The sequence below is a fragment of the Heterodontus francisci genome, chromosome 16 (genome assembly GCF_036365525.1).
Source record: "Heterodontus francisci isolate sHetFra1 chromosome 16, sHetFra1.hap1, whole genome shotgun sequence".
Classification (NCBI taxonomy): Eukaryota; Metazoa; Chordata; class Chondrichthyes; order Heterodontiformes; family Heterodontidae; genus Heterodontus; species Heterodontus francisci.
This window is the reverse complement of record NC_090386.1, coordinates 21,611,587-21,624,191: the sequence shown is the minus strand read 5'-3', so window position 1 is coordinate 21,624,191 and position 12,605 is coordinate 21,611,587. Positions and strand designations below refer to the sequence as shown.

Genomic DNA, 12,605 nt, shown 5'->3' with positions numbered 1-12,605 from the left:
TTTTTATTACTCCTCTAGGGCCTCCACTGTTTTCTGCTCTTTGAATCTGCCATAGGCCTCCTTTTCATTCCTTATCCAATCTTCTATATTCCTTGACATCCAGGGTTCCCTGGACTTGTTGGTCCTACCCTTCACTTTTACAGGAACATCTTGGCCTTGAACTCTCACTATTGTTAGTCATCTTAGCTTTATTTTGCACTATGGCCCCATTCGTTTCTTGCCCTTGTTTTCTCTGCCTTCCACTTTTGCTTTTTACCTTTGTCTTTCATTTCTATCCTTGTTTCCCTCTCCTCTGTCTCCCTGCTCAGATTCCCATCCCCCTGCCATTCTAGTTTAAACCCTCCCTGACCCCCTCCCCCCCCCCCCCACCTGAGGTAATTAGTTCCAGTCCTGCCCAGATGCAACCCATCCAGCTTGTACTGGTCCCACCTTTCCCAGAACCGGTCCCAATGTCGCAGGTCGATAAGATGATTAAGGCGGCATATGGAATCCTTTCCTTTATTAGCAGAGGTATAGAATACAAGAGCAGGGAGGTTATGCTGCAACTGTATTAATCACTAGTGAGGCCACACCTTGAGTACTGTGCGCAGTTCTGGTCACCTCATTACAGAGAGGGTACAGAGGAGATTCATGAGGAAAGAGAAGCAGAGTTAACATTTCAGGTCAGTGACCCTTCTTCAGAACTGGCAGATAAGAAATGTAAAAGCTTTTAAGCAAGTAAAGTAGGGGTGGGGCAACAGATAACAAAAGAGAAGGCATTGATAGGGCAAGTTCACTGGATAGCTACCATGAAGGTCATGGAGCAAAGGCAAGCAATATGTTAATGGTGTGCTGAAAGACAAAGCATTAGTACAGGCAGGGTGTTAATGGACTGAAAACTGAACAGCCACAAGCACAAACATGAAAAAAAGACAGTGGGTAGGTACAGTAGAAACAGTTCTGTTTTCAGTCCATTAACACCTTAATCCCATGTTGTAACTTCACCAGGTTGATAACTCATTTTTACATATGCCTGATGCTGCTTCTGCACTCTTTGAACCAGGGCTGTTCCCCCAGCCTAATGGTAATGGTTGAGTGAGGAATGTCAGGCCACGAGGTCACTGATTGTGGTTGAATACAATTCTTCTGCTGCTGATGGCCCAGAGCCTCATGAATGCCCAGTTGAATTGCTAGATCTGTTCGGAATCTATCCCATTTAGCACACCAGTAATGCCACACAACACAATGGAGGGCTGTGCGGCAGTCACTCCTAAAACAATCATGGACAGATGCATCTGCGACAGGCAGATTGGTAAGGACAAGGTCAAGAAGGTTTTCCCTCTGGTTGGCTCCCTCACCACCTGTTGCAGACCCAACCTAGCAGTTACATCCTTCAGTACTCTGCCAGCTCGTTCAGTAGTGGTGCTACTGAGCCACTGTTGGTGATGAACATTCAAGTCTCCCACCCAGTGTACATTCTGTGTCCTTGACACCCTCCGTGCTTTTTCCAAATGGTGTTCAACATGATTAATCAGCCGAGGCGGGGAGCAGTGGGTGGTAATCAGCAGGAGTTTTCAGTGTCCACTTTTGACCTAAAGCTGAGACTTCATGGGGTCTGGAGTCAATGCTGAGGACTCACAGGGCAACTCCCTCCCGACTTATACCACAGTGCCACCACCTCTGGTTAGTCTGTCCTGCCGGTCGGACAGGACAAATCCAGGGATGGGATGGTGGTATCTGTAAGATATGACTCCGCGAGTATGACTTGTATCAGGCTGTTGCCTGACTAGTTTGCAGGACAGCTGTGCCAATTTTGGCACAAAGCCCCAGATGTTAGTAAGGAGGACTGGGTGTGCCATTGTCATTTCCAGTGCCCAGGTCGATGTCAGGTGGTCTGTCTGGTTTAATTCTGTTTTATTGACTTTGTAGCAGTTAGATACAACTGAGTGGCTTGCTAGGCCAGTTCAGTGCGAATTTAAGAGTCAACCACATTGCTGTGGGTCTGGAGTCACATGTAGGCCAGACCAGGCAAGGATGGCAGACTTCCTTCCTTAAAAAGGGAATTAGTGAACCAGATGGGTTCATTTTTATTGGTTTCATCGTCACAAATGACAGTAAGGGGAAGAAAAGGTGATGGGCAGAGAAATTCAGGGCCAGAATCAAACAGGGCCACAGTGAAAAAGTAGAGGGAAGAGGCCAAGTAATGTTAAAAAGACAAGCCTGAAGGCTTTGTGCCCTAACGCGCAGAGCATTTGCAATAAAGTGGATGAATTAATTGCGCAAATAGATGTAAACGGGTATGATTAGTCAGGATTACGGAGTTTTGGCTGCAAGGTGACCAGGGATGGGAAATGAACATCCAGGAGTATTCAGTATTTAGGAAGGCAGAAAAAAAAAATAGCAAAAAGGCAGTGGAGTTGCATTGCTGGTTAAAGAGGAAATTAACGCAATGGTGAGGAAAGATATTAGCTCTGAATGTGGAATCTATATGGGTAGAGCAGAGAAATACTAAAAAAGGGACAAGAAAAGTTAGTGGGAGTTGTATATAAAGACCCCCAAACTGTAGCGGTGATGTTGGGAATGGCATTAAACAGGAAATTAGGGGCACATGTGATAAAGGAATATCTGCATATAGATTGGACAAATCAAATTAGTCACAATACCGTAGAGGAGGAATTCTGAGTGTATACGGGATGGTTTTCTGGACCAATATGTTAAGGAACCAAGAGAACAGGCCATCCTTGACTGGGTATTGTGTAATGAGAGGGGAATAATTAACAATCTAGTTGTGAGAGACCCCTTGGGGATGAGTAACCATAATAAGCTAGAATTCTTCATCAAGATGGAGAGTGACGTAGTTGATTCTGAGACTAGGGCAGCATAGTGGCGCAGTGGTTAGCACCGCAGCCTCACAGCTCCAGGGACCCGGGTTCGATGCCGGGTACTGCCTGTGTGGAGTTTGCAAGTTCTCCCCGTGTCTGCATGGGTTTTCTCCAGGTGCTCCGGTTTCCTCCCACAAGCCAAAAGACTTGCAGGTTGATAGGTAAATTGGCCATTATAAATTGTCACTAGTATAGGTAGGTGGTAGGGAAATGTAGGGACAGGTGGGGATGTTTGGTAGGAATATGGGATTAGTGTAGGATTAGTATAAATGGGTGGTTGATGTTCAGCACAGACTCGGTGGGCCGAAGGGCCTGTTTCAGTGCTGTATCTCTAATCTAAAAAAAAAATCTAAACTAGGGTCCTGAATCTTAATAAAGGAAACTACGAAGGTATGAGGTGCGTGTTGGCTATGATGGATTGGGAAACGTTACTTAAAAGGGATGACAGTGAAAAGGCAATGGCAAACATTCAAAGAGCGCATGGATGAACTGCAACAATGGTTTATTCTTGTCTGGCGCAGAAGTAAAACGGGAAAGGTAGCCAAACAATGGCTTACAAGGGAAATTAGAGATAGAATTAGATTCAAGGAAGAGGCATATAAATTCACCAGAAAAAACAACAGACCTGAGGATTGGGACCAGTTTAGAATTCAGCAAAAGAGGACCAAGGGATTGATTAAGAAGGGGAAAATAGAGTAAGAGAGCAAGCTTGCGGGGAACATAAAAACGGACTAAAAGTTTCTATAAGTATGTGGAGAGAAAAAGATTAGTGAAGACAAATGTAGGCCGCTTACAGTCAGAAACAGAGGAATTTATTATGGGGAACAAGGAAATGGCTGACCAACTAAATGCATACTTTGGTTCTGTCTTCACAAAGCAGGACACAAATAACATACCAGAAATGTTGGGGAACACAGGGTTTAGAGAGAGGAACTGAAGGAAAGCAGTACGAGTAGGAAAATGGTGTTGGGGAAATTGATGGGATTGAAGGCAGATAAATCCCCAGGGCCTGATAATCTACATCAGAGTACTTAAGGAAGTGGCCCTAGAAATAGTGGATGCATTGGTGGTCATCTTGCAAGATTCTATACACTCTGGAACAGTTCCTACAGATTGGAGGGTAGCTAATGTAACCCCACTATTTAAAAAGGGAGGTCAAGAGAAAGCAGGGAATTATAGACCAGTCAGCCTGACATCAGTAGTGGGGAATCAAAGATTTTATAGCAGAACACTTGGAAAACAGTGGTAGAATTGGACAGTCAGCATGGATTTACAAAAGGGAAATCATGCTTGACAAATCTACTAGAATTCTTCGAGGATGTAATTCGTAGAGTTGATGAGGGGGAGCCAGTGGATGTGGTTTATTTGGACTTTCAGAAGCTTTCGACAAAGTCCCACATAAGAGATTAGCGTGTAAAATTAAAGCGCATGGGATTGGGGGGTAGTGTATTGCGATGGATAGAAAATTGGTTGGCAGACAGGGAAACCAAGGGATAAATGGGTCTTTTTCCGAATGGCAGGCAGTGACTAGTGGGGTACCACAGGGATCGGCGCTAGGAACCCAGCTATTCACAACAAATATTAATGATTTAGATGAGGGAACTAAATGCAATATCCCCAAATTTGCAGATGACAGAACTGGGTGGGAGGGAGAGTTGTGAGGAGCGGCGAGGCTTCAGGGTAATTTGGACAAGTTGAGTGAGTGGGCAAATACATGACAGATGCAGTATAATGTAGATAAATGTGAGGTTATCCACTTTGGCGGCAAAAACAGGAAGGCAGATCATCTGAACGGCTATAAACAGAGGAGAATATGCAACGAGACCCACATGTTCTCATACACCAGTCACCGAAGATAAGCATGCAGGACCAACAGGTGGTTAAAAAAAGGCAAATGGTATGTTGACCTTCATAGCGAGAGGACTAGAGTACAGGAGCAGGGATGTTTTTCTGCAATTATGCAGGGCCTTGGTGAGGCCACACCTGGAATATTGTGCACAGTTTTAGTCTCCTTATCTGAGGAAGGATGTTCTTGCTATAGAGGGAGTGCAGCGAAGGTTTACCAGACTGATTCCTGGGATGGCGGGACTGACGTATGAGGAGAGATTGAGTCAGTTAGGATTATATTCGCTGGAGTTCAGAAGAGTGGGGGGGGAATCTCATAGAAACCTATAAAATTCTAACAGGACTCGACAGGGTAGATGCAGGAAGGATGTTCCCGATGGTGGGGGAGTCCAGAACCAGGGGTCATAGTTGAAGGATACGGGGTAAACCATTCAGGACTGAGATGAGAAGCAATTTCTTCACCCCAGAGTGTGGTGAGCCTGTGGAATTCTCTACCACGGAAAGCAGCTGAGGCCAAAACATTGTATGTTTTCAAGGAGTTAGATATAGCTCTTGGGTTTAAAGGAATCAAAGGATATGGGGAGAAATCAGGAACATGTTACTGAGTTGGATGATCAGCCATGGTCATAATGAATGGCAGAGCAGGCTCGAAGGGCCGAATGACCTACCTCTGCTCCTATTTTCTATGTTTCTCTGTCACTGTTACTGAGACTAGCTTTTTTTTTAAAAAAATTCCAGATTCATTGATTGAATTTAAATTGCCCCAGCTGCCATGGTGGGATTTGAACCCATGTCCCCAGATTTGTCTGGTCCTCTGGATTGCTAGCCCAATGACATTACCAATTAGAGGTGTGCAAAGGAAACCAGACTAGAGCCCGAATTCCGGACCCTGATGTCCGACCCGAACCAGACACATGTCGTCAGCAGCCGTTGGGATCGGGTGGCAGGCCTTTACATCAGTACATGGGTAAAGGCCTGCTACCCGACCTGACCCCGACGGGATAAGACGGCATGTGTCGGGTTCGGGTTGGGTTTCCTTTGCACACCTCGATTACAACCAAGTCACAGCCTCCCCTTGTTGCAGTCCTCCTCAGTATTAACATTTCTCCATGCACCTTTATTACTTGGACACCTTATCAAAGGCCTTTTAAAAATCTAGATAAATCACATTAACTGCATTACCATTGTCTACTCTATCTCCTCAAAAAATTCAATAAGCTGTGCTGTTAAACCTGATGCACAAGACAACCTGGGCTAATACCTGAAGTTGATAAGCTCTCAGTATGACCTCCCATCAGAGGCTGACCTCGCAGAGAATCAAATTTTAATCTGGACAGTCTACCCACCATTGTTTTTTCAGATCATTTCAACCATGCAAGGAGATACATTAATCCACATATCTGGGTGAAGATTGGTTATTTTAGGATTTTTTTTCACCAGTTTAAAAGTAGAGGAAATTTCAGATTACCTTCCTCCACCCGATGGTTGCTCCTCAGCTGATATCGTGATGGTGTGCAACATTGAAATGCCTCTACCTGCTGCGCCAGAGAAACATATTCTTGACTAGCTGTATCTTCATGCTTCCTCTTCGTCCCACATGAGAGATTGAATGGCTTCGGTACTGTAGTACCTTTGTGCCCACGTGTCTGCATGGCAAGTGGTCAGTATTAGTAAAAACAGATAACAAATATTTTGTAAATGCAGCAAATTAAATGTAAGCAACATTCAATACTAGCTGCCAATACTTCAAATTGGCTTGCTTCCGGATTGACGAAAAAGCAGACACACTCGCATTTATATAGCATCTTTCATGACCACTGGATATCCCAAAGCGCTTTACAGCCAATGAAGGACCTTTGATGTGTAGTCATCATTGTAATATAGGAAACATGGTGGCCAATTTGCACACAGCAAGCTCCCACAAACAGTAATGTGACAATGACCAGAAAATCTGTTTTTTGTGATGTTGAAGAGATAAATAAATAACCCCCTGCTCTTCTATGAAGTAGTGCCGTGGGATCTTTGATCCACCTGAGGGGGCAGACATGACCTCGGTCTTACGTCTCAACTGAAAGATGGTACCTCCGACAGTGGAGCACACCCTCAGTACTGCACTGGAGCGTCAACCTTGATTTTTGCACTCAAGTTCTGGAGTGGGATTTGAACAGTGAAGGGTTTCGCTATTTTACCGCACAGAAACAGGCTATTCGGTCAACAGGGTCGTGCTGTGTGAAAATGGTTACACATAAGGGAGCGCCCAAAACTAGGGGTCATAAACACAAGTTAGTCACTGATAAATCTAATGAAGAATTCAAGAAACACTTCTTCACTCAAGGGGAATTTGCTAGCACAAGGAGTAGCTAAGGCAAAGCTAGCCAAGTACATGAGAAAGGAATAAAAGGTAATGCTAATAAGGTGAGATGAAGTACTAAGGTGGAAAGTATGGAGTACAAACACCAACACAGACCAGCTGGGTTGAAAAAAAGTGTTGTAAATTATATGCAATTTTGATTCACAACACAAAGCTAAAGGTCATTTTCCGTGGAAAATCCTTTCCCTAAATGAGAAAAGAAAATAATTCCAAAGCCAGACAAGAATTACCACAAAGCTAGTCAACATCTTTGAGGATGACCACCATCAGGAACCTCCCTGGGCAGGATTCTCCAAAAACTTCAATATGGTAGCATTGCACCTCCAAGCATCAACAGGTTGAATAAGAGAAAAGCCACATTGCAGCCCAAGGAAGGAGTTATTGCAACTCAAGCTTATTTCACACCTAGTGAGTGTAGCGATGTAAATACAAAAATAAGCTGGAGAGTTATGAAAAAAATTAAAACTTTAAAAAGATGGTACATTATTGCCTTCAACAAGTTGGCGGACACAGTGGTAAGTGACCTGGAACTCGCTGCCCACAAGGGTGGTGGAAGTGGAGACAATGACTTCAAGACGACGTTGCAACAGCCACTTGAAGGAAATAGACTTGCAGGGCTACGTGGATCAAGCGGCCATGTTGGACTGACTAGATAGCTCCATGGAGAGCCAGCATAGACTAGATGGGCAGAATGTCCTCCTCCTGTGCTGTAAATGACTGACGAACTCTAGGACATGACAAATACCATCTCATGCACTAAAACACACATCCATGTTTTCCCAGAGCTAATACTCATTAACTGCATCTACACTGAAATGACACAAACACATGGATGTCAGCTATCCACAAAATGAACTGAAACAAAGACACTCAGACTCTGTCTCCAGCTACACTTGCCACAATAGAGTGCGAACAGCCCGATCAAAATGGGCTACCATTGGAAGTTATTGTACAGCCCCTCAAAAACCAAAAGCCTCAAGTCACATGGGCAAAACTAACAATGAATTTACCTTTATAGATAATTATGAGAACAATGAAGTCATTCAAGTTCAAAACATCAAGATCAGTCTAGGATCTCCAGCCAGAGAACATCAAATTTAATTCCAGCACAAGGCTGACAGAGAGATGAGAGATGAATTCCAGCCAAGACATTGGAGCTCTGCTGAGACAAGTTGGCAACCAACTGCAGCAGAGAAGTAAGAGAATGTCTTTTGAACAACTCTTCCACCTATGAAAATTGAACATAGAACTGAGATACCAGCACCATCTCCAAACTGAAGTGGTGTCTGCCAGGAGTCTTTAGCAATCCAGCAAGGGCAAGATGAACAAACAGGTGTGCAACTTTAAAACTCACCTAAGAGGATCCCATAGGTTTTCCCTGAAAACAGCAGACTTTTACACCTTGAACTCCCAATACCTCTTACCCTTTACCTTCTATCCTTTCTTAAGCATGCATGAGAAATAAGTGTGTGCGGCTGGTGTCACAAACATTAAATAATAATCACTTAATCTTCTGTTCAAACTCACAAGAAAACCTATCACTGTCTGTTTATTTGGACAACAAAACATAGGAGTTGAAACAATTTAAAATAAAACACTACTTGTGATCAGTTGGGAGGTGACCAGTGGAAACCAGCCACACCATTTCCCCACCTATCTATAACACTCAAGTGACTTTTAATAGGCTGCGGTTGCTGACAATGCAACCACGAGGTGGTGCAGTACTTGTACATGCACAAATGCAGGCTCAACTGGAATGTCAGTGTCTGCGACATTCAGGCAGCGGACAGGATTAAAGATGGTGCTGCTCAATTTATCACAGGAGATGCTTATGGTTAGATTGTCCTAGCAAACTGACCTTACATTAAGTTGAATGGAATCTCAGTAAAATGCCATGTAGTTATAAGATACTAACTGTAATCCTCAGATCCATTCAATATTCCAGTAATCCTATTAAATACAAAAGGAATTTTAAGATTGAATTTCCATTGGAAGATAGTGAATTGGCACCTCAATCAACGGAGAAGAAAATTGTACAGGATACAAAATATGCTGCCAATTAGTTATGCGGTTTATATGACCGATTAGGACCAATTTCACCCGAACGCAGCTACTAACTCCCGCCCCACTGGCTGCTTTTCCCCCTCGGCAACTCGCTTTCTCCCCCTCTTCCCCACCGGCTACTCACTCCAGACTTCCCTGCTCCTCATCACTTCCCTGGCCAATTGTTACCCGCTTGCGTCACCCCACTCTCCGGTCGGTCAGTCACTTGCTCCCCACCACCCCCACCCGACATTGAATAGCAAGCCACTCAGTTGTATCTAACCTCTACAAAGTCAATAAAACAGAATGAAACCCAACAGACCACCCGGCATCAACCTAGGCACTGGAAAGGACAACGGCACACCCAGTCCTCCTTTCTAACATCTGGGGTCTTATGCCAAAATTGAGAGAGCTATCCCACAGACCAGTCAAACATAGGTATGATTCTGAGTATGACTAACAGACAATGTCCCAGATGCATCTGCAGCAAGCAGATTGGTGAGGACGAGGTCAAATGTGTTTTTCGCTCTTGTTGGTTCCCTCATCATCTGCTGCAGGCCCAGTCTCGCAGTTATGTCCTTTAGGACTCTGCCAGCTCAGTCAGTCGTGGTGCTGCTGAGCCACTCTTAGTGATGGACATTGATGTCCCCCACCCGGAGTACATTCTGTGCCCTTGCACAGATAGCACCCTCAGTGCTATCTCCAAGTGGTGATCAACACGGAGGAGTACTGATTCATCAGCTGAGGGAAGACGGTAGGTGGTAATCAGCATTCCCAGGTATGTCCTGTCCCACTGGCAGGACAGACCCAGCAGAGATGGCAGCACAGTGGTATACAGTCGGGAGGGAATTGCACTGGGAGCCCTCAACATTGACTCCAGACCCCATGAAGTTTCATAGCATCAGGTCAAACATGGGCAAGGAAACCTCCTGCTGATGACCAACTACTGCCCTCCCTCAGTTGATGAATCAGTATTCCTCCAGATCACCACTTGGAGAAAGCACTGAGGGTGGCAAGGGGACAGAATGTACTCTGAGTGGGGGACTGCAATGTCCATCATGACGAGTGGCTCAGTAGCACCACTACTTTTTTTTTTATTTTTTATTTTCCAGATACAGCACTGAAACAGGCCCTTTGGCCTACCAAGTGTGTGCTGATCAACAACCACCCATTTATACTAATCCTACATTAATCCCATATTCCCTACCACATCCCCACCATTCTCCTACCACCTACCTACACGAGGGGCAATTTACAATGGCCAATTTACCTAACAACCTGCAAGTCTTTGGCTGTGGGAGGAAATCAGAGCACCCGGCGGAAACCAACGCAGACACAGGGAGAACATGCAAACTCCACTCAGGCAGTACCTAGAACTGAACCCAGGTCAGTGGAGCTGTGAGGCTGCGGTGCTAACCACTGCACCACTGTACTCACCGAGCCCTAAAGGACATAGCTCCTAGACTGGGTCTGTGGCAGGTGTTGAGGGAATTAACAAGAGGGAAAAACATACTTGACCTCGTCCTCACCAATCTGCCTGCCGCAGATGCATCTGTCCATGACAGTATTGGTAGGAGTGACCACCACACAGTCCTTATGGAGACAAAGTCCTGCCTTCACATTGAGGACACCGTCGTATTGTGTGGCACTACCACTGTGTTAAATGGGATAGATCTCGAACAGATCTAGCAATGCAAAAGTGGGCATCCATGAGGCGCTGTGGGCCATGAGCAGAATTGTGCTCAACCACAATTGTGCTCAACCACAATTGGTAACCTCATGGCCCAGCATATCACCCCACTCTATTATTACGATCAAGCTGGGGGACAAACGCTGGTTCAAAGAAGAGTGCAGGAGGGCATGCCAGAAGCAGCACCAGGCATACCTCAAAATGAGGTATCAACCTGGTGAAGCTACAACCTAGGACTACTTGTTTGCCAAAATGCGTAAGCAGCATGCGATAGACAGAGTTAAGCAATCCCATAACCAACAGATCAGATCTAAGCTTGGCAGTCCTGCCACATCCAGCCGTGAATGGTGGTGGATAATTAAACAACTAACTGGAGGAGATGGTTCCACAAATATCCCCATCCTCAATGATGGGGAGCTCAGCACATCAGTGCGAAAGATAAGGCTGAAGCATTTGCAACAATCTTAAGCCAGAAGTGCCGATTTGATGATCCATCTCGGCCTCCTCCTGAACTCCCCAGCATTACAGATGCAAGACTTTAGCCAATTCGATTCATTCCGCACGATATCAAGGAATGACTGAATGCACTGGATACTACAAAGGTTATGGGCCCTGACAACATTCCAGCAATAGTACTGAAGACCTGTGCTCCAGAACTTGCCATGCCCCTAACCAAGCTGTTCCAGTACAGCTACAAGACTGGCATCTACCCAGCAATATGGAAAATTGCCCCAGGTATGTCCTGTACACAAAAAGCAGGACAAGTCCAACCCAGACAATTACTGCCCCATCGGTCTACTCGCATCAGTAAAGTGATTGAAGGGGTCATAGACAGTGCTCTCAAGTGGTACTTGCTTAACAATAACCTGCTCAGCAACAGTTTGGGTTCCGCCAGGGTCAGTCAGCTACTGACCTCATTACAGTTTTGGTTCAAACATAGACAGAAGAGCTAAACGCCAGAGGTGGGGTGAGAGTTACTGCCCTTGACATCAAGGCAGCATTTGATGGAGCATGGCATCAAGGAGCCCCAGCAAAACTGGAGTCAATGGGAATCAGGGGGGGAACCTCTCCGCTGGTTGGAGTCATACCTAGCACAAAGAAAGATGGCTGTGGCTGTTGCAGGTCAATCATCTCAGTCCCAGGACATCACTGCAGGAGTTCCTCAGGGTAGTGTCCTAGGCCCAACCATCTTCAGCTGCTTCATCAATGACCTTCCTTCAATCATAAGGTCAGAAGTGGGGATGGTCAATGATTGCACAATGTTCAGCAACATTCACAGCTCCTCAGATATTGAAGCAGTCTGTGCAGAAATGCAGCAAGACCTGGACAATATACAGGTTTGGGCTGATAAGTGGCAAGTAACATTCGCGACACACAAGGGCCAGGCAATGACCATCTCCAACAAAAGAATAAACCATCTCCTTGACATTCAACAGCATTACCATTGCTGAATCTCCCACTATCAACATCCATGGGGTTATCATTGACCAGAAACTGAACTGGAGTACCCATATAACTACCTTGGCTACAGGAGCAGGTGAGAGGCCAAGAATCCTGCGGCGAATAACTCACCTCCTGATTCCCCAAAGCCTGTCCATCATCTACAAGACACAAGTCAAGAGTGTGTGACGGAATACTCTGCACTTGCCTGGATGGGTGCAGCTGCAACACTCAAGAAGCTCGACACCATCCAGGACAAAGCAGCCTGCTCAATTGGCACTCCATTCACAAACATTCACTCCCTCCACCCCCGACACGCAGTGTGTACCATCTACAAGATGCACTGCAGCAACAC

General features: G+C 45.3%; 1 protein-coding gene across 1 annotated transcript in view; it reads right to left on the bottom strand.

The window, feature by feature from the left end:
* Positions 1 to 12,605, bottom strand: part of tpx2 (TPX2 microtubule nucleation factor) — a 58,362-nt gene that overhangs the window by 25,058 nt on the left and 20,699 nt on the right. Inside the window, exon 8 of the mRNA XM_068048036.1 lies at positions 6,175 to 6,352. Within this exon, the coding sequence (XP_067904137.1) occupies positions 6,175 to 6,352 (178 nt within the window). The remainder of the gene's footprint in view (positions 1 to 6,174; positions 6,353 to 12,605) is intronic.